The sequence below is a fragment of the Eimeria necatrix genome, genomic scaffold (genome assembly GCF_000499385.1).
Source record: "Eimeria necatrix Houghton genomic scaffold, Enh_scaff48, whole genome shotgun sequence".
Lineage (NCBI taxonomy): Eukaryota > Apicomplexa > Conoidasida > Eucoccidiorida > Eimeriidae > Eimeria > Eimeria necatrix.
The window spans coordinates 27,778-53,246 of record NW_013654362.1 but is presented as its reverse complement, the minus strand read 5'-3'; the positions used below and the strand labels follow the sequence as shown (position 1 = coordinate 53,246).

Genomic DNA, 25,469 nt, shown 5'->3' with positions numbered 1-25,469 from the left:
CCTAACAACTGGTGGAAGTCAAAACGCCACTATTTTTCCAAAAGAAGCTGGTTTTTCTTCAACCTCAAAGCAAGCTACAAATCCTTTTCAACCGCGAGGTACAGCGTGCCCCGATATCCACATCTGCACGCTACGTAGCAGGAACTGTCTAGAGTCTAGAGCGATAGGTATATTTCAATGCTGCGTTTTATCAATGAACTGAAATTTAACAAACCTCGGTACTAGTAAATGCTACAAATACAATGCACAGTTTACATGCAGAACACTTAAATACAAAGGTTCTTGCAATTTCCGAGTTGGTGAAACGGTTACGACGCAGGCTACACTACTGGGAGGAACTGAATGCCAACCACCTGAGAACAGCAGCAGATGAACATTGTGAAGAGACAACGGGAACTCATGCTTCCACATAGCGCATGCAGCTGCGTGGGTAGTTTTATATCAGAGCAACTGACCAAGCATTGGCGATCTAAATGCCTAGTGTAACTAGATAATGAGAGTTTAGTTCCCCCCTTGCTTACTCTGGCACCTAGCTCTGCAATTTCACACACTCTACAAAGTGAACCCTGCAGCTGTTGCTGGGCCACTGCTCCACAAAAACCGCAACGAACAACTGGAGTGCCTGGGTTCAACCGCGTCATTGTTGACGTGCAAAGAAGAATGTTTTCTGAAGACACGGAAACAGGCCGGTTAAGCTTGCACCTTGTCCGTCACAGAAATATCACCACTGATTTGAGCTTGGCGTTTGGACTAGCCGCGTCGAATATTGCCTAATCTGCAGTGTTTTAAGCGGCGTACCTGCCTCTCCGGGCTCATAATTTATGTTTATAGCGTCTGTTCCTTTCTGCTCGCAAAGCAGAAGGACTCTTTTTGCCTTCGCCAGTTCTTCTGGTGCACCTTTCAAGCCCGAGTACGTTCCGGAGAGCAGCCGGCGAGCGAACTGCACAAATAGCCTCCAAAACACGACAAATTAGAATTTTTGTTAGTGGAGACTGGAGCGGACAGCAACCTCAGTGCTTGTCAGGATTTCCACAGGGAAAAATTCGTGCTCCTGTCAAGGATGCAGACATACGGAAGCGGCTGTTATGAAGTTTTGAGCCTTCCAAGCTACGCTCATTGCTCGACGGAGGACAAGGAAAGAATGAGATGGTTGCAAGCGGCAGCAACTGAAGTAAGCGACAAGCTCCAGGTCTGCAAGCAACGCAAGGGAACGCGGCGTCTACATACGAAAATCAATACATATCAAACTGATCGAGCTCGGATAGAAAGTCAAGCAATCGGCGACTGGGCGCTCAAACTACGTAGATTTTGATCCTAAAGGGCACGCGCGAGACGCTATCAACTTCTTGGCAAGCAAACAGCCACACTGGGATGCACAAGTGCTCCCGATAGCAGAGAATGGGCGGACTTCTTTGTGCATCAGATTCTCCCAGCATCAATCGTGCCGTTTCCAGCTTCATGCCGATTATGTAAATTCTACATATGTCCAGCATTTCCAACAACTGAAACAGTAAAAACAGCAGGCATACGCAGCTCTAGTGTTCACGGAACACTGAAGCGCTGTGAAACAACTGGATGTAACCCAAAGTGTGCAACTCAGCAGCGAAGAGCGCAGATAGCGAGGTGGAGGGCTGGTGCTGCGTCCACAGAACAATGCAGCCTGAGGGTGCACCTGTTGCTCCTCTTCTTGGTTTTGTGCTACTGCGAGTGTAAGCGTCAGAAGGGCCTGTCGAAAGGCAGTGAGTGCTTCCGCAAACTTCCCGCCTGATACACAGAATGCAAAACTCCCGATAAGAACACGCAAACTAGTCATGCAATTCAACAGAAAAACAAAAGGAGAGATCCAAACCAAATCAAAAGTGCTGACGCACCTGTAACCAGTTTGTGCGCTTCTCTAACCTGCATGAGGAGAAGCGCGCTGTTTACAACGCGAGGAGGGTCAGCTGCCCTGTAAGGCTTTCCACCTACAAGAGGCAACTGCAAAGGAGGGACGAGAGAATGCCCCTTTAGCTGAGCCCAGCTAGCTTCATATACTCTCTGGAATATCGGTTCAAGCGGAGCAACACGTAGAAGGCCAAGACGACGTCGCAACATTTGGATAGCCCCAGTGAAGTCCCCTTCAGAGCACAAATATACGTACAGCTCACAGCTTTCATGCAACCTATGGATCTGCACATACTGACAGTCCAAACGTGATTTAAGGAAGACACGCTGACACGAAGGCACCACATGGAGAGGGAAACTGAAGATCAACTACACCGGGAAGCTGAGCCCAGTAAATGACGCTTGAAGCAACCGAGTTAATGAAAAGGCGTATCATAGAAACACTCGAACGAATAAGCTCGTCCGGATGGGAGTGCGCAATCGCATTACCTGCTACGACAAGATCTGATGGGATGGGGTTCTGCCTCCATGCAACTGTTGGATCTGCGCCTGGTGTTTCCGCATAGGCCTCTCCAGACTTTCCATTTATAGCTCCATGAGCCTTCCATGCCCCAGCAGCGCCGGATACAGCCGCATCATCTTCTACTCCAATATCAATTGCATCTTTCCATTCTCCTTCTGCGGCTGCGCCAAGAGAAGCAAAGTCCTCACCCTCATCACTGCCGACCACGCCAGCTTCTCCCCAATCCCTTGCCTTTCCGGACATAACTTGTGCTGACGCATCCGGTTCATCCGTATCAAAACCTGAGACGGTCGAGTACTCTCGAGAAGCTTAGAATAAACTGCAATACTTCATTAAAGTCGTGAAGCACCAGCTCAATACACTCGTAGGCTTTATGCTTCCTTAACCAAGCAGGAGTAATAAAATTGAAGGCTCGTTCTGACTGCTACGGGATGAGGGGTTTGGGACGGTAGTAGAACCTGCCTCTATGTAGCATCAGCCGCGCTGTCTCGGGATCCATTTCATCAACAGCCCGCAGTGCCGCAGCAAACGCAGAAACTTCCCCTGCAGCCGCAGGCTTCCACGTCGCTGTCTCTCCCGGCCCAAATCTATGCGGCAAACCAAAAAGTTGCAATCCGGAGGCAAACCGTGCATCTCTAAAATGCCCAACTTCATGCACCGTAGCCCAACAGCTGCCATGCACTGCCCACACTTATAGACGACGACATACTAAGAAAAACGCCTGCACGCAGACTCTGTTTGGACTTGCCAAGTTAAGCCTCTACCCACAAGTGAAGCCTCTATTGAGTTTTAATCAAACTTTCATGTGCATTCACCTCATGATCGGCACAGGCGGAAACAGTGCAACAGGATTCTTCGGTAAGAACTCCTCAACATCCTTTTCATCAACAGAGCCCCTCAGCTGTTCAGCTAGCTCATCTAAGCCATGTGTCTTCGCACAAAGATACGCAAGTCCAGGCTGCTGCGCTTCCATAAAGACATCTACTCTCTCTTCTGCGTCGCCAAGCAATAAGGCTTGGTGCTGTCGTAGCAGAGGCTCGCGCAGCAGCTTGGAAACGTGCAGCATTTTCTTGAGCTTTGTGCGATCGCCCAGTAGCAAGTAGAGAAACGACAATTTTTCGAAAGCCTTCAGCTTCTGGAAGCAGATTTCCGCAAGCCCGAAGCAGCCTTCTTGCATCGCAGCGTCCCCTAGAAGACGCCACCCTGCCTGCACCAAACAACAGGCAACAACTACGCACGAGGTCGCCCACTTGACATGTGCTCGCTTGGCGGAAGTCGCTCGTTCAGAAGCCCCCCAAAGTTGGTAAGGAGTCTTGAAGAGAGAAGATTTGGAAAAGAGGCACCAACAATGCGCCAAAACCACAGCAGCTGCTGGTCAAAAGGGTAGTTAAAAGGTGATGTGCTGGTGACGGAATGGAAATGCATCAAAAAGACGGGTAGTGAAAGAGGTGAAGTGCTGGTAATGGAACAAAAAGGCATCAAAAAAAATCCAGCCGCTATGGCAAATTCCAGCGGGGGCCGATGATCCCGTGAACACAGGGAAACGCAAGAAATGGGAGTACCGACTTTGTCGTTTAAAGCCTTCGCAGCTTCCAGAGCCTCATCCATTCGGCCAACTTCCAACGCCATCAAAAACTTCGACTTGCGATCGGACAGGAACTCAAGAGCAACCTGGCAACAACAAGTAAAACACCAAGGGCCACTTACTCAGATGTGAACAGCAAACAGAACGACGAATATGCAGAGTACAACATCCGTGACACATCCGTGACACATCCGTGACACACAGCAGCAAAATATTCAGATCCACAGTGCAAGCATGGTAGCAGCAAGACTGGCGCGTGCTGAATAAGCAGCAGCAACAACACTCACAACTACGCCTTTCATGCTGGCAAATGCAAGCGTAATAACAGCACCGCCAAACTAGAAATGCCAACAGCAGCAGTAGGACCGAAGACTGCAGCCATGACCACAGCAAGGTGACCTTACTTCAGAGTATCCTTTCTCTTTCAAATAACCGATAAGCGAATTTCCACAGAGGCCGCCATAGCGAACCAAAAGTGCGACCTGAAACAGAAACGAGACTACGAAACTTCGTTCGTCATCTCAGGAAACTCAGGGGACTAGAAAGTGCCTGGAGCGTAGCATGCAGAGCACTGCTCACACTCTCCTCAGCAGGCTCTTCTCACCCTCATATAGTCTCGACGACTCAGAGCCACCTTAAACAGATAGTCATTGCACGCTACTGGCTTGCAGTGCAGCTGAGCGCGACGGTCCATATACAAGAGCTGCTGCTGCGCCACTCTGAAGAAGAAGTAATACCATCAGCGCACGGAAAGAAGCTCCGATATGGGTGCAGCACTAGCGGAGCACTGCTTGCGTTCCCCAATGGATGGATGCCAAAGGCCTCCAAGTATGCAACGAAATCTCACACCAAAGCATGCTGCTGCTGCTGTTGCTGCTGCTGCTTCGGCTGCTGCTGCTTCAGTTACTGCTATTGTTAGTGCTATACTAAGTGTCCGGCTGGCCTGTATTCAGTGCTTTGACGCCAAGAACAAGGAAGACACCACTGCAGTGAACCAACACGCACGTTACTATGTAGATTGACTCAGAAAGGCTGCACACGATTCCTTTGTCTCCGTTCGTCATACAAAACTTCACGTGGGACAGGGTGGCGTAAAAGAAACCACCTAGAGAGACAAACGCAACAGCACACATGCCAAAGGAAACAGGAACAGTTCCTGATCGTGCGCGACACTTCTCCCGGGAGCAAACACCCCCTCTCTAGAGCCAAATCCAGGCAGAAACAGAAGTGCGCAAAGGCTAAAGAAAAGCTGAAGACTGATGGAAGGGTACAAAGCTGAAGACTGATGGAAGGGTACAATGCGGAAAATAATTCCAACGCCCACAACCCAAACACGGCTATTACGTAACGGGCGGGATATGGCAACTGTGGAGGCTGCTCTGTGCGCTAGCTAACCTAATTCAGGGTCCCACACTCCCCCTTTGACGCGGATATTCTCATGGAGCGAAGCAAGGACCTTGAAGGCTGGTTCTGACTCTCCAACGTCCTCCGCTAGCCCGGTTGACAGCGAAGACAAAGCTGAGAAGTTTGCCCTCAATAGTACCACCGAATGTTTTGAAGTTAACGCCAAGTGGTGCATATCAGGGGCCCAAGTCACTGTCCTCACAGGGCCCCCAATGTTCAACGTTAAGGGACTAGACAGCCGACGCGTCGGGATATCGTAAAGATACAACTGCAGTGCACAAAAGACAGAAATGACCCCGCCTAAGACCATCACACTACACTGAGTATAAAGGGCAGCAGCCAAAAACCGAACTACGCGCACGCGCTAGCGCGGTGTTTGCCCCTCGTAACAGCAGTGGAACGTGCTCCGGCCAGACACAAATGGCAGCAGCAGCCAACGCCAGCAGCACGCATCGTACACCAAGTAACCGACACTTTCGTGAGAAGCCAAGAGGAATGTTACGTAAGGGCTCATCTCTCAGCTGTGCCGTCTAACTGTAACACTAGGTATTGGAAAGTGCCCTGTACTGCGTCAGTGTTCCTCGTCTTTGACTAACCTTGTCTTCACCGAGAAGGATGAGCCTGTTCGGTCCGGCAAAGAAAATTTTGTCAGTGGTAATTGGAAGGGGTTCAATGCGTCCTGCGTCTGCCGTCGCATGGGCTGAGAGGGATGAGACAGAAGGAGCAGTCTGCACCCGCAGGCAACTGCCGTTCGGGGCGCTTTCCAAGATTGCCAGTTTATTACGGCCAATAAAGGCGAAAGATAAGCCAGTACCCTAGAAGCAAGAGTGCAAACACCACTCGAAATCTGCAACGCCAGCACTTTTGCGACAAGAAGACACGTAGCCTCTATAAACCCGCTCTGTAAAACCGGTAGTGCTACGTAATGCAAACGTGTACCACATTAACATGCTCGCGTATGCCCTATCGTCTGCACACGGACACGTTTATATATCTGCGGCATCATGCATTGTGCGCAGTGGTAAACATTAGGACTACGTACAAGCAACCGTTTGCACGCAGCTACGTGGACAAGCACGTGAAGGTGCAAGATTGTGCAAATGCACCATATGCATTCGCATACTGAAACTTCTTAAAGTAAACGATCTGGAGTGCACCTTTACTTAAAGCCATGCACAGGCGCATGCGCGTGAAAACACTGGATCTGCTCGGGTAAAGCCATGCAGGCACATGAAACTGAAAAACATGAACAGGCGAACGACGAAACCGTGATATGATTCATAGCCTCAACCCATGTATAATTGCACCCAGAAATGTTAAGATAACAAACATACCTGTGCAACTTGAGAAAGACTGCCACTTGCTGGAGGGCCCCGGCCGTCTGCCCTTGGCCCACAGAGAAAGTCGTAAGAGAGCCCGTCACCTTCTGTCTGAGAACAGTGAACGCAGGCCAGCAGTACACAATACATCACGCTCATTTTGCGTGGTGACGCATCAACTACGCCGAAATGCTTTGATATTTGTAGCAACAGCAACAATGTGAGAGGGAGGGCAGACAACTCACATAGACCACGACGGCGTTGATTTCTCCCGTGTTCAGAGGATTTACAAGAAGTTGTTTCGGTCCATTGGCAAGAGCGTTTGGAGGCCTCCTGACTTCCGTAAGCATCACCTCCATTTGTTGCTGCTGCTGCTCCTGGTGCAACACCATTGTGGTGTCTATCCAGCAAAGCCGTCTCTCCGAAACATACAGCAGCTCGTGCCCTGTCCACATGCAAGCCGGAGGCCTCTCTGTTGTCAACTTAAAGACCACCATGCCCCCATCATGCCCTGCAGCAATGGCTCCCGATGTCGGGTGAGCAGCCAGCACCCAGAAGCGATCCATATCTCGCCTAAATGTGTGAAGGCACGTTCTACGCGATACGTCCCAGACCCTTATTGTTCTATCTTCAGAATCGGAAATCAGCAAGTCTCGATGAGGGTGGAAAACCAAGCAAGACACGTTGTTGCTGTGCCCACGCAATGTATCCACCTCCCAAGCTTTCACCGAGTTGTACCTGTAAATACGCTCCAGAAATTGGGCGGAAGGCGAACATATTTCAAACGCCAGGCCATTCGACTGCAACCTAACATGCGATCTAACCAAGAAGCGATATTTGCATTTTGAATCAATCATCACCACAGCCACAAACAGAGGCTGTTAAACTTCTGTTTCTGGTAAAGCGACACCTCAACGTTAAGCCCTTCCTGCCCCCCCACGCTCCAGCTGCGCACTGTTCTAGTAATTTGATCGTCCTTACCGCCAAAGCTTGATAAGTTTGTCATCAGCTGCCGAGGCGATGAGAGGCATGGAGGGATGGAAGGCTGCCCAATTGGCGCCTCTCTCGTGCCCCTCAAGAACAAACTTACACACAGCATCTGTAGCAGCAAATATATCCCCGTGAGCACTGCTTCGACTGCCGCTTCGCCCAACCGCCCCCGCAACCCCTCCAGATCGCTCTCTTAGCCCTGACGTGTCCCACAGTCGCAGAGTCTGATCGAGTGAGGCGGAGACCACCAAATCCTCCGTTGGGTGAAAACGAGCGCACATCACATAGTGCGTATGGCCCGTCAAGACGGCCATACATACGCGGGACTGCCAGTTCCAGATGCGTACTGCGTACAAACAAAATCCAAATTTAACACACGCCTCCCAGTTTGAAGTGGCTCAATAGAACTGGGCGCCAACGCTTATGCATATATGTACACATGCAAGCAGCAGCGCCTTCCTGCGCAGTTCTGATGAAAGCATTATGCTGCAGCGAGCGCGGCATAAACGGAACAGCACTTGGAAGTAAGACATATGAAAACGAAACGGTCACGGAGAAGAGCACAAGAAAGAGCATGAACACATCTGTTCATTTGACTGCGTACGTGGTCATCCGAGCAGTGGCTATTTTGAACACGTACATGTAAGTGAACCCGCCCCTATGCACTCACTATATTGCTTTCGAACTACTAAGCCCTTATTAACGAGCTGGCGGTACACACTTTTAGCTAATACAGGGGTTGCCCTAAAAACTTCTCAGTCAAAGCTGATACTTCGAAGGGGACGCACCAGTTTGATCGTCCGAGGCGGAGAGTATCCACGGGTAAACGTCATGGAAAAACGTTGTACGAATGTAATCTAAATGGCCAGTAAATGTGTATATGCACTTGCGCTGTGTTAGGTTCCATAGTTTTATTTGGTAGTCGTCGCCTCCGCTCACAAAAAGAGGCTGAGATGAGTGAAAATCAACACCACGGACTGGGCCTGAAGTTAAAGCAAGTAACTAACGAGAACGAAGTGCAGCAAAAGGTCTAGTTGTGCAACGCAAAACATAACTACTCTAAGAAGATAATTGAAGTGAAGGATACACGCGGTCGCATCAAAACTAAATGAGCAGCTCGGCAAAAACGTGAGCAACTGCATCGGTAAGCATGTTAGGTAGCCACAAGGAATGCGAATGAAACCGCAGACAAGAAGACGCGCGGCTTGGAGGGAAAAGAAGAGCAGAAGCGGGACGGGAGAAGAAAAGACAAAAGCGAACACAAGAAGGACCAAAATTAAAGTGGGCGGAAAACTGAAAAATGCCTGCAATAACGACGACGACGAACTAAAGTGCCCTACGCTGGGACATTTTGAGCGGTAAAATAGAAAGGATCATACTACTTTGCATATTTACAAGCACGTTTTGTTATTCAGCTGCTGGTGTCCACTGCCCTATCTCTGCTGGTACCGTCCACATGCGTACCTTCATGCTCTTCGAAGCGGTCAACCAATGAGCCCACCCGATAATCCCAGAGTTGAATGGCACCGTTGTGCAGCGCTGTGAGGCACCATTGCAGCGTCGGGTGGAAGGCTACGCCTTTCACTCTGCTGCTTTTAGTCTCGCATTTCATAAGCATACATGCCATTGTCGCGGCTTAGAGTAGAGGGCCCGTGTAGGCGGAGTTTGAGGCGAATAAAAACACACAAAAATGCCGTTCAAAGAGGAGTTTGGTGCAGAAGGTAGCTACATATCATGCTTAGCACACGCACGAGGAACACTGAGCAAAGGGGTGGCAGGAGGAATCACACTCTTCCTCTTGGAAACGAGACGCAAAATCGCCACACTCAACCCTTGAAACAGAACGGCTGGGCACACATATGTGCTTGTATGTACTTGCTACGATTACACGGCAGTATTTTTGCTGCGTCTGCCTTATTTTTCGCAACTTCTGCCGTTTTTGGTACGCCTCCTATGGCTGCGTTAGCCGCGGGCAGTGTCGTCCAGTGCCGCGAGTTGCCTTCTTCCTAGTACCACCACGGTCCAGCCATAAACCGAGACCAAGACGCTCTCTCGAGCCTGCGCATGTCTCTGATGTTTTTGTTTCCAGCGGTACTTTATTTGTTCAAACTGATGCTTCCGTTCAAGTTGAGTTCGTTGCACCTGTAAAAGCAGTAATATTTGGGGGAAACAACGTTGGAGACGGCCGACAGCCTCTCCCTGTGCATGTAAATGATTTATCTGGCAATGACAAACAGCAGAAAATAACCAGCGTGTTTGTCCGGGGGTGGTTCGAGATGCAACAGGAAACGGGGCCCCTCGGGAAAGGCACCAGCTTCAGTCGTGGATTGCGAGGAAAGCTAACACGGATATGGTTGGAGGATTCTCTTGATTCTTTACAAAATATGAATGCATGAACTGGAAATCAGATGTTGCAAATCCAAGCCCATATATTCAGAAACATCCACGTTCTGGAAGCGCTCTGCATGTGTGCAGCAGACGTAGAGCCAGTGCTCAGGGGTAAGGACAGCTTCAATTCCAGTCTCGGTGAACAGATATTGAGTTTAACGGGATAGAAAATTTCTAGTATGTGTCCAGATACGGAACACAAACATTCAACCCATCAAGAAGCCCCCAGCAGCAGTCGCCTGCCGCCCCCCCCCGACGATCCTGTCATGTCTCTCGACGAGATGGCTCGCTGTTATCTTAAGATTATGCACTCAAGAAAATAAAGCATAACGTTGCTGGTTTATGCTTGTCTCTATCATTCCCCCGTAAGGGTCGCTGGAGCAGAAAAGACTTCTACCCTTTCGGTAGCACAGCGCTTCGTAACTTCACCTGTCTTAGCACGGAGGCGAAGGAACGCATACAAACTACTCCTTGGACTGGAAAATGCCCTCTAGTGATTAAAATTATGCATCTATCTAAGCCGGTTGAGGCATTGCCTGTCCAATCACTGCTACAAGACAGCAGTCTCTCCAGTGGGACTGCAAGTGCTCTCACGAGCAAGAAAACATGAAGTGGCCGCTCCACAGTGAAATGCTACTGCACGCAACAGCTAGTCGCATGCTAGCAGTAAGAGCAAATGCCATAAGCGACTCTGGTGATAGCTGTGTGGAGGTCCTCATGCTCGGAACTTCGAAGGGAGCAAACGAGGTCGCGAAGCCTGTCCAGCCTACTACAATCCGCGAAAACCATTCCATCCGCAATCTAAGGTAAGTGTAGGGTCCCAACGCCTTGACAATGAAGCTGGAGATCGAGTCAGTCCCCATGCCCACATGGGCCATGGGAACTGACTCCGTCGCCGCCGGAAATGGTCTAACCAACCTGTTTCCACGGAAAACAAACGTCGCTTCTACGAACAGCAAATAACTATTAATACCATTATTATTATTAATTAGAAGAACTGGGCGTCTTGAAAGAACAGCGCTTCCTCAAGCGCATAAAGCAAGGGCAGGTGGAGCCCATCGTTGATTCCCAGTGCCGAGAAGTTATGTACAGTGAAGTCAGTCTTCGTTTCGCTGCCTTTCTGGCAGCAACCTTGCCAACTGAACTACAGTCAGACGTAGCTTTACTGCCTGCTATGCAAATGTTACTATCGAAACACGGATGTATGCGACGGGGTGCGCAGCCATGAGCCGAGTCAACCGTTAGTAGGTCTTCTTGGTAAGTCCAGACACACTCATTGCGATGAACGCCATTGCAGAGACAGGAATAAGCTGTAACAATCATATTCACGTGTACTCAAATGGCGCGAAAGAGCTATTCCTCATCGGAATCGAACATAAGGTGCTGATTTGGGGCCTTATGTTTCGATAGTCCAATTCGTGTTGGCTGGCTAGTAAGGCCCTTGCTCGCTGCCGTCGAACCGCCATCCCTTTGTTGCTGGATCTCTTTTGGGCTCCGTCCTGAGCCCTCTTTGCCGCTTCGTTTGTGCTGAAAAGCCTTCTGCTCGTGGAGCTGAAACGCCTTCTGCTGCGTGGATCTTCGGTCTAACGCTCGGTGGCTAGGTTTTGAGAGCTGCTGCTTGCTCGTAACGCAGCTGCCCGCTCGTGGTCCCCTAGCCACTCGCTCATTCCCTTGCCTGCGCCTTGCATCGTTCCCAGTCGTTCGGGCGTTGTTGTGTGGATGGCTCGTGGGCTTTGCCTGAGGGCCCTTACTCTTAAGTCTGTGCGCTCCTCCACGTCCCTTGTCATTCTCGTTATCAGACAAAGGGTGGGCTTCCTCAAAAGGATCTGCAAGGGTTGCTTCGTCCTCCGCAGCCCCTTGGACATCCACAAACATATCATCTCCTCCTGCTCGCATCAGACAAGCATTTAGCACGATATAAAATGATACTGATGGGATATTCAATCATAAATTGGGGAAAACGGAACTGAAGCGCACAGCCACGCACATGTATTTGCTCACCTGCCTCATCATCACTTTTCCCGTCTTCACCTTGGCGGCTTTCTACGAGCTGTGATAAAAACAACACAAAGTTAGGCTGGATTCCTGGCACGCACTACTATCACAATGCGTCGCACGAGCACAATGCTTCAACGAACAATTCTATACGCTGAAGAAGTCTCTACGTCGTTTTCTACGCCTTCGTTAGGAGCCCTGTTTGCCTGATTCTCCCAGGTGTAGGTTTCTTATCACCTCTTACCATCTGAAAAATGCGGAGCCGCATAGCCTTTCTTTTTTCCTGACTATCTTCAGTGTCTTGGGCTGCAAAAAAAAAGCGCCACACCCAACAGTTGATCCACCCACAGCAGGGCACTTCGATCTGACTGGCAGCACAGTGGCACTTCAGCTTTGCTACTAAAACCACACAAGTGAGAATATAGAGCACGAAAGACGTCGTGCCGAGACAACGGCACTTGTATACATTCACATGCGTCTATGTGTGTATTATTCGACATACGCACCAGGAAAAAGAGCAACATACGGCTCGTCCACAGGGTATAGCTGAGCCAAAGCACATTACAGGATGCAAACAGACAGCCAATGCATAGCCCCCTCACGGAATCGAAAGGGAGGAAATGACAGGTCCACTGGCCGCTGCAGCTGCGCACAAGCTCGCACTAGTTACAGCTGCTGTTGCTAATTGCATGCAACTTCTAAAACGCAACGCATAATCTATCTCTAGGTTCTACGCATGCACGTGTGGCTCTAAGTACTCGGATATAATTCAAATCATCAAGATGTAGCCGCAGCCTTCGCTGAGCGTCCGCTATGCGTTCAGCAAGCGCCTGCCACTCTTCGGTCTCAGGAGTTGCTGTCGATAAGGCTGAATTCTTATCATCAGAAGGTGTTGCTGAGGACCGCATTCTCTCTTGCTGCGACAGTAAGCCCAGCAGCTCTTTTCGAGTCTGATGCAGCCGCCGCTGTACCTTCTTCAGCTCTGCGTCAATCACGTCGAACAGTACGCAGCTTGCTCCAAATGGGTTATGAGTGGGGGAGAGAAATTGTCAGATTAATGTTTTTTGCAGGTAAGAGCAGGTTCACGTCCGCACCAGCAGGCAAGGCTTTGCGAAGCTGAGAAGAAGAGAGGCATGGTGATACTCTGGCATAGAACTCCGAGGAAGAAGCCCTAGCACCAGTCAACTACCCCCGGCATGCCTACCAAAAAACTTAAGCTTGGAGTAAAGGGCCTTTTTGGCCCTTATGAACTTTTGTCGCTTCAGTTCTTTCAGGCGCTGCCTGTGCAGCTGCTGAAGGGAGTCCGCCTCCGAACGCATTTTCGCCTGTACATCTTCTGGCAGCTACAGCAGAGTACCACAAGCCAAATGTGTAACATCATTAGAGAAAAACCAATCGGGAAGCGCCGTTCACAATCAGCGTACGGAGCTTATTGGTGCAGTACTCGAAACGGCGTACGTCCTTTCGGTGTTCCAGAAGACGATGCAGGCTGCGCGCCTTCTGCGCAAAACTTGTCACACGCTTCTTCCCTTGCTGACTTAATTGAGTGCCCTTCCGCCGCTTGATGCCATCACCTGCGACGCTTTTCGTCCGTTGGGCCTCTGCTGTTGCCGTTGCCATGATGAAGCCGCGTGGCAATCGCAGTACAACCTTCGTGAATATTGACTCGTGGTTGAGCTCAATGGCTGAAGCAGCTGCTGAGGCATTGCAGTCCGGCTAGGCCTGTTACGGCCAGGGAAGACTGCAGAGTAACTAGTTCTCTGGATGAATACCGCGGTTCTGGCGAAGAACGCAGAATTTCGGGAGCCGTCCCGCACTTCCTCTACCCACAGGCTTGCACCCGCTGCGTATATTATCAGTAGAGAAATACTGTAAGCAATCACAACGGTGATCTTCTCCCCGTATGATGATGAATTGAACGCAGTGGAGCCTCCCTGCGGAGGTGGGGCCCTTAGTAGCGCAATGAATCCATTAGTTGGACCCTAAAGAATACCTTGATCCCTATACAGAAAAAATCAAACGACAATGCGAGCTTTCTTGAATTTTTGCATTGGCAAGAACACAAACTGTCGTAGCAAAGCCATACTGCGGTGTGTGGTCCTTCGAAGATGAGCTTGAGCCCCATCCGCGCTCGTCATATTAAGAATGTCGACACAGCCCCGTACCCTCTTGTGTTGACGCTGGCAATAGAATGCATTTGAATCACTTCGCGATGTTCACGATATTAGATCCGTGTCTTTAGCGTAAGTCGAAGGTTCGGGCTATCTAGGGCGGGCGATTATACTTGGCAGACCCCTGCGCCTCAAAGCGCTTGCCAGCATTTTTCCTGCTCCTCTCCAAGTAGATTTATCCTAGCTCAAGACCTCTTAGCGCATGATAATCAGTCGCTCGAGCCACCACTGCAGCATGACAGCAGAAAACGCCCAAGACCACACAACGAAAGGGTTTGCGTATCAGTATCCACGCCCAGATGAATATCCGAATCTGATGCGTATGGCAACAAGACAATGCAGTTTGTTGCTAGCTTCATCCAGCATCTTCCGGAGGGAGCTCTTCGCGAAGGCTGCAATTCCCATCGGGGCCTTCTCGGCCCCGCTGGACGAAGGCGACGTGCAGACGTGGCTGGAGGAAAAGCACCCTGAAGTAACGGCGGACACACGAACGCTACTTATAGCCCATTTGAAAGCAGATGCAGCAATACAAGCGCTTAAAATGCCGGACACACAGCACCTGCAGGAGCTCCGCCTGCAGAACCAAATTCTGAACGTCCCCGAAGCACAGCGGCTGCCCCTTCTTCAGGAGGCGGAGAGAGTCGCGAGACGCAGCGGCCGAGCTGCGGCAGCAGTAGCCCAGCTGGCGTCCTTCACGAAGTCATGTATGGCGTTGGAGGCTGCGGACGGACGACTGCCTGTCTTGATGGCGGTGGACACAGGGATTCAATTCAAGGGAAAAGTTTTGTTCAAACCCAAAGATAAAGACGAAGCTGCGAGCTTTCTCGAGAGTTATTCAGAAGCAGATGTCCCAATAATCGTGACCACCAGTGTTGTTCTTTGTGACCTAGTTTATGAACTGGAGGCGCAGTCGAGGAACCCTAATTCACCGGTGCCAGCAAAGAAAGAGTTGCCGCACAAATGTAGAGCGTGCAACAAATTCCAGTATACAGAGCCAAGTGACGACCGAGACCCTTGCACTTGCCCATATACAGTGGTTCATGCAGCAGATATTTTGTTTTCCACTGGGGGCCCGAAGTCGTATCATTACCACTCGCGAGAGATGTTCTCTTGCCAATCCCAGGTGGCTCTCAGCAAGATGGACAAAGAGGCACGAAGGCGCATTTTGGAAGAGGGCGACGTTATGTATTCAGCAGGAGCCCTCCTAATTGAGAAGGGCGAAATGGCAAAGCACATTAAAGGCATCTCGGGATGCCCACACAACGTCATCGGCGTCCCACTTGGTCGGGTAGAAGAGATGCTTTCGCTTCTCATTGGACGAATGAATGCCGCCATATACCCTGAGCGTTCGACAGGAAATATGTAGCGCTCGGGACATGTGCAAGAGTCCCATGTTGCAGCTGCATGCCCTGGCACGGAAGCATCCTTGGCGTCATTTCTTGAACCGCTTCTTGTGAATGGTGGCTGAAGGCTGTTGGGGGTTGCCCTGTGTGGCAGTAGTTCACTAGAGTTCGAGGGCACTGCTAATGAAGTCCCCACAGATTCTCTTCAGTTACGCAGGTATGGATAAAGTGGTTACAGAGCGCCGACAATGGTGAAAAGATTCTGGTAATGGTAACTACACTAGGAGCAAGGTGGTAACTATGCCGTCAACTAATGACCAGGAGTTCTCTAGGCAGGAAATCCGGGTCCACATCCAGGTCGTTTCTGTGGCCAGCCCAGAAGCAGCTACTGAGTTAAACGTTCCAATTAATGGGAAACAGTTAAGTAGCGAGTGCAGCGTTAAGATCCCGACGTCAGTTCCGGACGGGCACATTGGTGCATGTGCCTCATGAGACAGACGCACCACTGAACCGCAGTGCATTCAACCCATAAACAAGAGCACGAAAGACCGTCAGGCTTCCTCCGGCCAATGCGGAACTGCCACTGATCAGAGCTTTCTGGGTTACGATCACAGCGTACCACCGCGGCGTAAAGCGCTGAAACCACAGAGTGCCGCCGTAACGCCCAGTTCTGCTTACGTCTCCTGTCGCTGCTGGCAAACTAGCACTGACATGCAACAAATGCTAGTACGTGCCAAACGTGAAGGCTGCTGCGATTGCGGATACCTTAACGCACTGGCATGCGCTCGAAATAAAAAGAGTTCCAAGGGCGGGGTAGGCACGGCGGAGACGTGCAAATCGTGTTCAACAAAACTGACGGGCCGGTAAAGCTCGTGAGCCGTAGCCAGCTTCATGCACACTTCCCGACACGCATAAATGTGAATGCGTTGATATTCATGCATGTCAGATCGAAGTTGCCCCATTACTTCACGCAACGATTCCTTCCCGCAACGATCGCACAATCAACACCACCCCTTGATGACACTTAAAATGTGGCAATGTAATCTCAGCTGCGGCTATGCTGTAGTTTTCTGAGGGCTGCAAAGCCAGCACAGCTACCAAATCTCCCTACCCTCTTCTGAATATTAGGGAAGTAGTGGCCACAGCTGAAACACACTATTCGCCTCTCTGTCGACGAGTAGTGCAGACAGGAGAAACGATAACATCGATGGCATTTCACTCATATCTCGTAGAAGACATACAGGCAGGCAAAACGACACAGACAGGTACATGAAGGTATACGCCCCCAATATCGTCTACAGTTGAACTAAGGGCACAGCATCTGCTACTCGTCTCCTCTTGCCCCCGCTTTCCTTTCTACTTCAACACAGGACGCGGAGTAGCCGACTCCTTCAGGCCAACCGAAGTAACAACCCCTAGCAAATAAATAACCCTTCTTCCAAAAGAGCGGCGCAGTCATCTCGTCAGGCTGGCATGGACTACACTACTTAATCAGCATATATGTTCACTATGTACACGGCTACCACACCAAGTTGCCAGCTCCTTCTTCTCTTAGGGCGTCCCGAAATTGCAGCAACATCATAGCGCGCACGTGACAGCGCCGCTTCGACGCCTCTTCCTTTGTTTTGCCTCCATGGCCAGAGTCCAACGCACCGACAAAATATACTGCCCACGCGTTAGGCACAGATGTGGTATGAATAGCACGTGTAAACACGTATACATTGATACGTATGCGTACACACGTATATACAGCAGCTCGCCCTTTCATATGCAACTGCTGCTCTGGATCAAAACGAGTGGAGCAGTGGTCCACTTCCACTATGGAGACCACGTTTAAGATACATAAATCAACGAACTCTGATCCCCATCGCGGTTACACAGCCTCACTAGGCGTCACATTATGTTGCAACCCTTGATACAGCGACGAGAAGCAACAGCATGACGACGGTAGCTGTGAAGGAAGGCAAGCTGCCGTCTGTTGATTGCCCCTGAACAGTCCCACAAAGCAGCCATCGCAACGAATCTCACAAATAAACTCTCTCCAACCTTGCACCCGCACCTCACATCCCACGTACTAATTGCCCAGAAACGGTCAATGGTGCGCATCATACCTTTTCTGCGCGAGCGAATGAAGTTGACGGCCTCCTCAGCTTCCAAACCGCTGTCTATTAGCGACACTGCAACGAGCACAGGGCCCCTTCCCAGCCCAGCGACACAGTGCACGGCTAGGACACCTCCCTCTGCCTTCGCCTGCGCTGCGAGAGCTCGCCAGCGTGCGATCACTTCGTCTGGGGGCGCCTCACCATCAGGGAATGTCAAGTCGTGCATACGGATCCCTGCCCCCACGACTGGGGCCTCGTCATAGGTCGGTGGGCAAGTACGCACGAGGTCGGTCACGCCCACCTGGACCAGCTGAGCAAGATAGGCCTGCAGATTCTCGTTCGTTGGGGCATCCAGAATGAGACACTTCACTCCCCTAGACTCTATTAATGTCGGGACGTTCAGCACCATGCCTGCAGCGTGCTGTTGCTGCTGAGGCACCTGCGGAGGCTTCAGCTGGTCTTGCTGTTGCTGCAACAGAAGACCTGAAGAGCAGGCGGCGTTGCACCACCGCCCGCGACAGAGTTCACTGCTGCCACCGCTTTGCGTGCTGCTGTCGCTGCAGCAGCAGCAAGGCACACCTGCCGTTGGGCTGCGCTGCATGCACCGTTGTGCATGTGCCGCTGCAGCTGCTGTGCCCGCTTCTCTTGCTGCGCAAAGGTTCTCCTGGCGAGACTGGGAGAGAGTCCCGTTGTTGTGCCGTCCCGTCATTCGCGGCACCTCTGCTGGGAAGGCAGCGCCATGATTCGCGAGTCGGGAGAATAGGCGGTGGCCGCCGTTGCTGTTGGCGTTGCCGTTGTTGGTGCGGAGGCCACTGCGGCAAGAGGGGAAGGACCACTGATCGAGCGCAACAGACGGAGCCAGCAGCTGCTGTTGCGGCTGCAGGGTGTCACACACGTCCTGGCGCAGGCTACTGCACTCAGAGTCAGTCTCACTCTTACTACAGCAGAAGCTGCTGCTGCCATCGCACTTCCGCTTTTCGCGGCGCATGCGCGAGAAAAAAACCATCTTCACTTCCAACGTAGAAGAAAGATAGCTAGATCAAATCCCCGAACTTCCTTGTATGTGGATGCTGGCGCCGCAAATAAGTTGCTGAAACCGCTGCCGCTGCTGCCGCAGCCTCACGGTGGTTCGCGGCAACGGATTACTGGCTGACGCGCTGCGCCGCCGCAGAAATGAAACGCCGGGCTGGGAGGCGCCGGCTGCCCTTCCTTCATGCTGCGCTGAGCAGAAAGGGGATTGCCCTGCGGCTCCAAGCCGCTGCTGCTGCTGCTTGTGGGCGGAATCAGAGCAATGCTGCGGGAAAAACACGCGCATTGCCAGTCGCAAATATATACATCCCAGCGCGTTCAGACTAACAACTACCGTGACTAACATATGCTAGCGCGCAAAAGACCATCTGCGCCACGGCCAGCTCACCTGTCAAGTGACTCTGTCTAGATGTGCAGCACAGCGGTAGTCCACTACCCTAACCGCGTCTGCTGCAAAGTCTCGCCGAGCCACAGAACATCACCAGCTGAGAGGCCACCCTTGCTGCACCTTACTCCACGTATGCCTGCACTTCCATCACAGTGGAAACTCCGGACTATAGAGCTGCACCTGAACAGGGGGTGCTGCTGCTGTTATTGCTGTTGAGCCTGGTTTTGCTGCTGTCGTTGTAGAGCCTGCGCTGGCTGATAACGCTGCTGTTGCAGCCTTTAGCGCTGCAGCGGACGCAAAGCCGCCTGCAGCGGGGGCGTGGGCGTTCACATGAACGTCCTGAAGGTGGAGAGTAGCGCTCTAGGTCTTCGGTACTACTGATGTTAGGTTGACTTCGGCTGCAGCTAGCAGCACTCCAGTTCTCAAAAACCCAAAAGCAGTAACAAGTATCTGGGCTTTGTGCCGAGGCACGAAGCTGAGCATTCAAGGTACAGCGCAGCGCTCTCGGCTGCCGTCCCGAAGCAGCCGTGGATAGACTGGGCAGAGGGAAAAACGAAGAGACGCAGCTTTCATTGCACAGACTGTTGATCTGTCCTCAGCCGCCGCAGCAGCAACCGCACACATAAAGGTAGATGCTGAGGTGTGGAAATGGCCGTAGAGTACTCAGTTGCACATCCAGCCCTCACGGACCACTGATGGCGGAGGCTGTGCGGAGTGCTGTATGCTGCCAAGCCCGCAATTACGATCAGTAGCTGCAATAAAACAAAACACAACATGCAGGCGCCCGCAAAAGCCACCTTCAAAGATGCACCAGTGAAGCAGCACAACCGCAGTAGCGGCGCAGCGAAGCCAACACCACTGAAGACGAACTCACTACGGACGGCCAAAAGACATGAAGACCTCAAGATGGCACGCAGCAAGGAAGGTATATAGAGCTTCCGAGTCACGCTACACCAGAAAAATGCAAGTGAAGCGTTGAATCTACCGAGCGTAAACGCGCGGGTGTTCAGTGGAGGAGCACCTGTCTGCAAACGACGAATGCGACTGCCAAGGTCCCAAATATAACAGACTTGATGGTGATTATCGGTATGGAAACAGAAGTTCCCTCTTGGACTCGCTTTCATGCACTTCTTCCAGCTGTTCCTGATGCCGCTGCAAAGCTGAATCCTGCTGCCGTTGCTGCGCTGCGGCTCCTGATATGCTGCAACCCCTGATGCGTGGTGACCGAAAGGTATTGTCGTAGAACACACAAAATAACAAGTTTTACTATGTGAGATTCGGATGGAAAGAGTAGACCAGAAACATAGTCCACGAAGCCCCCGATGCCGCCTGCCTGTGGTGCTGCTGCTGCTGTTGTTGCTGGTGTTGGGGCGCGCCGCAGGCTGCTGCACGTGCTATTGCAGCTGCTGCCGCCGCTCTTGTGCTGCTTCTGCTAACTTAAGAGCTTATCCCAAACCAAGGATATTATTCCCTAGACATTTAATGCCAAAGAGTGTCTAGAAAACTTCAAGCTCAGTACCTTTCAGGACAATGGACAATCCACAGCCATGGCATTGCAATCGTTCTGCAGTCGCACATAGGCGCTCAACATCTGTTGGGGCTGTCTGAGTTCTTGTTCAGACAAATTCGCCGGTTAGAAGTACATGAACTTGACGGGAAAATTCACAATTTATGGAAAGCTACGATGAGCATGTCGTTTTTTCTAGCTTGCAGCCTAAGAGTTCACTCATCAAGCATACTAAAACCAATGAGGTTGGGCGACCTGCCAGAGGGTGTGATTATGTGCCTAAGGCTACTTATTCCTGTTGGGGTGGCACTCATATGCAAACAACTTATGGTTGCTTACGGTTGTTTCCGGTGCGTTGCATGGCCAAGCTCCCCTTTAACTCATCTTCCCAAATAGCGTCCTCCCAACCAAAATCGCAGATGCCATGTTTGATATGTGCTCAAGCAGCTGCTGCATTTTTGTACATCAAAACCCAAGTACCAAACGCGGCATATAACTAATAGAATGCGATGCTTTGAGCAACGAGAGAAACACTGGAGCCATTAGCGGGTTAGCTGCCCCAGTGTAACAAAGTGTGGCCTGTACTGTGGCACTAGGCAATAATATGCGGCAGAAGCACTGTTCTCTCGGATGAAATGAATAAACACACTCACGCTTATGATATAAATGCACTGCAATGCGTCAAAAGGACTGAATTCCCGCGCTAGAAAGAACCCGAGGAGGTTGCTCCAAGTTACTAGGAAGTGCCATCTAGCCTGCCAAAAGGAATAGGAAGCGGTCTAGCTAGAATTGGTTCACTCCAACTAGGACTTGTTCCAAGACATTTTCTGAGCCATCAGACAGCGCATACAGCTATTTTTGGAGCTCCTCGAAGTGCGGCACGCGTGATCAGAGCCAGACGCAACCATGGATTTACGGAGTAAGGAAATATTAGATAGGGGTTTAATACAGGCACTCGAAGAATATGGGACCTGAGAACAGCTACATCTTAGAATCGAGTGTAAAATGCAAAGGTTGAAGTCCTTGATCTGGCAAGGACTAACCGGAAGACCTAGAGCACTCTGCAAGAAGCTTTCAGTTGTGAAAAAGATTGTAGTTGTGCGATAGAGGGAACTAGAGAGTATACAGAGAGCCTTACCATGCGCGCTCTGCGACGAGCAACAGGCGCTGCTCTCACTCGTCTTCAGCAGGCTGCTAGAGATTACACTGACCAGAGCCAAACTGGAACGTGCTTCCGATGAGTCATGTGGGCCGGTAGGCGCCGCTCAGAGCCGCAGCGCCCTCAGTGGGAGGAGAAGATGGGGTGGATACGAGAAACGTGTAAAAGTTGTAGGGGAGCGGCACAGTATGCCGGAGGCTTTGCCACTTGTCACTCTATCCAGATTACGACAAGAAGTCTAGCGAAGCCAGATGTTTGTTAGAGTCTGATAAGGCAAAAAACGAAAGCTTCTATAGACAAAGGCGCCGAAGCCCGAGAATTCATCGAGAATGCGTCTCGATGATGGTGTGAGCCACTGTGTAAAGAACAAATAAGTGAAGACCCAGTTGTACCCCGCACTACGGTCATCACAACAGTCACCTTAGTAGTCATCATAGATGACACACGTGAAAAGCCTTGAGACACTGCCATCCTCTAAACTCTTTTGACGAATTTAATATGCAGCGACGAGAGTTCAGAGTTTGTGGAGATTCTGGAAGGTGCCTGTTCAGCATAACTAAGATCTGGAAGCTGCAGAAGTGCGTAGTTTCAGGAAAAACCTTCCGGAGAGGTTGTGAATGATTGTCGGTCAAATTCATATCAGCATCTACCTTTTACGACCCAATGTTGAGGATCATTGGTCTACAGGACGTAAAAGGGCCTGGAATTATCAATTTAGTAGAGTAAGAATCTGCACTCCGGTAGTGAGACAAGAACTGTGGGTTCGGGTTCTCCTTCCTGTTCGATCTACAAATACTAAAGGTGCACTTGACAAGTAAAATGCATCAAGATGACATCATCGTGGGTCCTATTCCACAACCGATATATCTTTTTTCTTTCAGGCGTTTGTTCTTGCTTGTGTGGCCCCGATTTGCACTGCAGCTTCAGTTCCTCGTAGCAGTGCAAGTCCGGGTTTAAATGCAGAGTAAGCTGGGCCTAATCGCCCGAGAGCTATATTTTCTTGCATGGTAACTACTTGCACTACGTCAACCTGTACTTCAGCCCATGTATTTTGATTTCTATATCCATGAAGGTCATTTCTAGCCCAAATTTCTTGAGCTTGCCTGTAGTGCTCATTAGAGGAAACTAGCTGTAGACGCTTGATTTGAGACGCTTGCAAAGCAAAAGTACAACCTATTGGTGAGAAAGGTGTCCGACGGCAGAGGGAGTAGCAAGACTCCCACGCGTGAAGTATAGTGAATAGTGTTCGCTGCTGCTACTACGTAACTTCCTGGCGCACGAACAGGGCGTCTTTCTGACAAATCCTCTCCACTCGACACATATCTATTAAAACAACACCAAATTATCAATAACCCGTCACCCATCGAGTCTCACTCGAACTTTCTTAAAAGTCGAGAATCATAGTCCTAACTCCCTTGAGCCGATTAAGGCGGTGCCCCACACCGGTGCCGGCGCCATCGCTAGCCCCAGCCTTAGGGTCTTCACAGACACTTCTGGTCTACACATGCCATCTTGCTTATTATTTGCCTTACTTCGCCACTAGTAACAAGTTTTTGCGTTCTATCAGCGTGTTAACTCCTTGTAGGCCACCAGCTATCTATCCTCTAAAGGTCACCAGCAAGCAACATTGTGGTGCCTGCGCACTACAACTTCCCCCCCGTCCCTTACCCGGACTGAACCGGCAAACCCAGAATACATTATTTCTGCTTATTCAGGCTCTATTCTTGTATCATCGTCTCTGGCTGGATATCTTCTTGATGTCCCGGCTATCTCGTTTCTCTCCTGCGTCTGCTGAGTTCTCTGCACTGCTCCGCTGTACTGTAGTGTGTGTATGCCTCTAGTGCGAATGCATTGGTTATAAAGAGCCTACATGAATGCATGCGAATGCGCAGCGCCCACTCCCTCCCTCCGTCGCGGCATGGGAAACTGCCGGCATTAGGGGTGGCGCACGCTGACGGACTCATACCGCTAAGCGTCGGAAGGGGAAGCGCGGGTCCGAACCTGAAGACGTTTACGCTTGCGGCGGTGCCAAGCACCCACTAAAGCGAGGCATCCTGTAAGGTGGTGAGCCGGCTCCCAGGTGGCTTGTTCTTCAGGTGTTTCGCGCCACTTGACGAGGTACTGGGAGTCGGCTCCCGATCCGCTCTGGTCCATGATATAATGCACAACATACTCATCTGCTGGGTTGCCTGCCTCAACGCGTGTATGGTGCTATGCGACATTGGTTTCCTGGGGAACCACTTCGGGAGGGCGTTGGCAATGGGAAACTGCGAAACGTGGAAGACGTTGTGTCACTCATAAGTGGGAGTTAAAGCGAGGGGGTCGGCTACGGTCCCTAAAGTCAGGCCCCATGAACATTCGGAAATAATTAATAATGTCGAGGAACTGCCATACCTGCGTCTCATTCTCAGGCACCTCCGGCCAGTGCCGGATGGCCTCGATCTTGTCTTCAGCGGGCTTGGTGCCTGCAGCAGTGACGGCATAACCCAAATATGTGCTTGCGTGCTTCGCAAACTTGCATTTGCTGGCTTTCGGGTAAAATTGATGTTTAAGGAAAATACTTAGGACTTGTCTCATGAGGGAAACGTGCCCAGGGAGGCCGGAACTATAGATAAGAACATCCGCCCTGCACTAATAACGGTTGTGTAATGGCATTCATGTTGGCCTGGAACGTGGCTGGCGCATCCTTGAGGCCAAAAGGAATGCGCCGATGCCCAAACAGCCCCAGAACGAAACGAAAGGCCGTCTCCGAGCGGTCTTTCTTCCCCATACGCATCTGATAGAACCCTGCTTCACGGTCAAGAGTAGGAAAATACTTGGCATCTCCCAGTATCTCCAGAATGGTTTGAATTGGAGGCAGTGGGAAGTGAGGTGTTATCGTAAGGGCATTCAAAGCCTAGTAATTGGCTACCATATGCATCTTCCACTCCCCCGAACCATCATCGAGCTTGTCAACCATAATCGTAGGAGTGCAGATAGGCGAATATGTTGGTCCTATCCATCCATTGTCCCACAGTTTAGCTTTCTCCTGTTCTTGGAATTTAAGCTAGTCTGGTGCCATACGATATATGGCAGACTTCGCCGGACGTTTCCCAGGTACAAGTAGGATATGATGATCATGAGAGTGCTCCGGCGGTCGTCTCTTACGTAAGTTATCGGGAGAGACCGCCCGACACTCCCGCAGCACCTTATTAATCTCAAAGGAAATATCCTGCGCCTCTGTCGACTTCATCCATTCGTCGAAGTTCGTATGCTCTAGTTTTTCCGTAGACCAGAAAGAGTTCTCGTCATCTCCTGCTGCTGCGGTGGATGCCAGAAGACTGCCCCAGCCGGAGGAAGTGGGTCGGTTTCCGATCAACACGCAGAACAGCTTGCCTTTCCATTTGTCCGATAGCATCAGTGCAGATGGCGGCCTCCTTGGCTGACATCCGCTTGCTTGGCCAATATCTCATATGCCTGCTCGGCAGGGCTCCTTGGGTGTACCACGATAGGGCTGTCTCCCTGCAGTTTTTCTTCACCAGCCCTGACGACGGGTAGTTCACACCACTTGCTGTTCACATAGGTCCTCAACTTATCTGACTGGAAGTACCAGGCTACCTCATGTTCATTCAGCTAATGCAACCTCAGTACTAGGCCGTGAGGGATGGGCCCCGCTAAGAAATCTCCCGAGAAACGTGCACGT

At 50.9% G+C, this 25,469-nt stretch overlaps 5 protein-coding genes across 5 annotated transcripts; 1 reads left to right on the top strand and 4 right to left on the bottom strand.

The window, feature by feature from the left end:
- Nucleotides 1-320: 320 nt before the first annotated feature.
- On the bottom strand, nucleotides 321-9,332 carry ENH_00057820 (coatomer alpha subunit, putative; the record flags this gene model as incomplete). Its single annotated transcript, XM_013581725.1, has 20 exons — nucleotides 321-353; nucleotides 522-667; nucleotides 799-940; nucleotides 1,073-1,191; nucleotides 1,409-1,502; nucleotides 1,673-1,764; nucleotides 1,872-2,117; nucleotides 2,374-2,688; nucleotides 2,855-2,994; nucleotides 3,223-3,614; nucleotides 3,974-4,078; nucleotides 4,397-4,474; nucleotides 4,597-4,711; nucleotides 4,998-5,097; nucleotides 5,388-5,664; nucleotides 5,993-6,124; nucleotides 6,731-6,826; nucleotides 6,961-7,453; nucleotides 7,697-8,051; nucleotides 9,170-9,332. The coding sequence occupies 20 exons, from the start codon at nucleotides 9,330-9,332 to the stop codon at nucleotides 321-323; spliced, it is 3,633 nt and encodes a 1,210-aa protein (XP_013437179.1).
- A 2,114-nt stretch (nucleotides 9,333-11,446) lies between these two features.
- On the bottom strand, nucleotides 11,447-13,708 carry ENH_00057810 (hypothetical protein, conserved; the record flags this gene model as incomplete). The annotated part of the gene is made up of 7 exons (XM_013581724.1): nucleotides 11,447-11,979; nucleotides 12,095-12,143; nucleotides 12,333-12,394; nucleotides 12,595-12,634; nucleotides 12,847-13,070; nucleotides 13,293-13,431; nucleotides 13,547-13,708. 7 exons carry the CDS (start codon nucleotides 13,706-13,708, stop codon nucleotides 11,447-11,449), a joined length of 1,209 nt encoding a protein of 402 aa, XP_013437178.1.
- Nucleotides 13,709-14,461: 753 nt separating this feature from the next.
- ENH_00057800 (Maf-like protein, putative) lies at nucleotides 14,462-15,625 on the top strand (the record flags this gene model as incomplete). Its single annotated transcript, XM_013581723.1, has 1 exon — nucleotides 14,462-15,625. One exon carries the CDS (start codon nucleotides 14,462-14,464, stop codon nucleotides 15,623-15,625), a length of 1,164 nt encoding a protein of 387 aa, XP_013437177.1.
- A 1,870-nt stretch (nucleotides 15,626-17,495) lies between these two features.
- On the bottom strand, nucleotides 17,496-18,710 carry ENH_00057790 (phosphatase, putative; the record flags this gene model as incomplete). Its single annotated transcript, XM_013581722.1, has 2 exons — nucleotides 17,496-17,590; nucleotides 17,714-18,710. 2 exons carry the CDS (start codon nucleotides 18,708-18,710, stop codon nucleotides 17,496-17,498), a joined length of 1,092 nt encoding a protein of 363 aa, XP_013437176.1.
- Nucleotides 18,711-23,755: 5,045 nt separating this feature from the next.
- ENH_00057780 (hypothetical protein) lies at nucleotides 23,756-25,184 on the bottom strand (the record flags this gene model as incomplete). Its single annotated transcript, XM_013581721.1, has 4 exons — nucleotides 23,756-23,932; nucleotides 24,182-24,252; nucleotides 24,725-24,781; nucleotides 24,935-25,184. 4 exons carry the CDS (start codon nucleotides 25,182-25,184, stop codon nucleotides 23,756-23,758), a joined length of 555 nt encoding a protein of 184 aa, XP_013437175.1.
- Nucleotides 25,185-25,469: the final 285 nt, after the last annotated feature.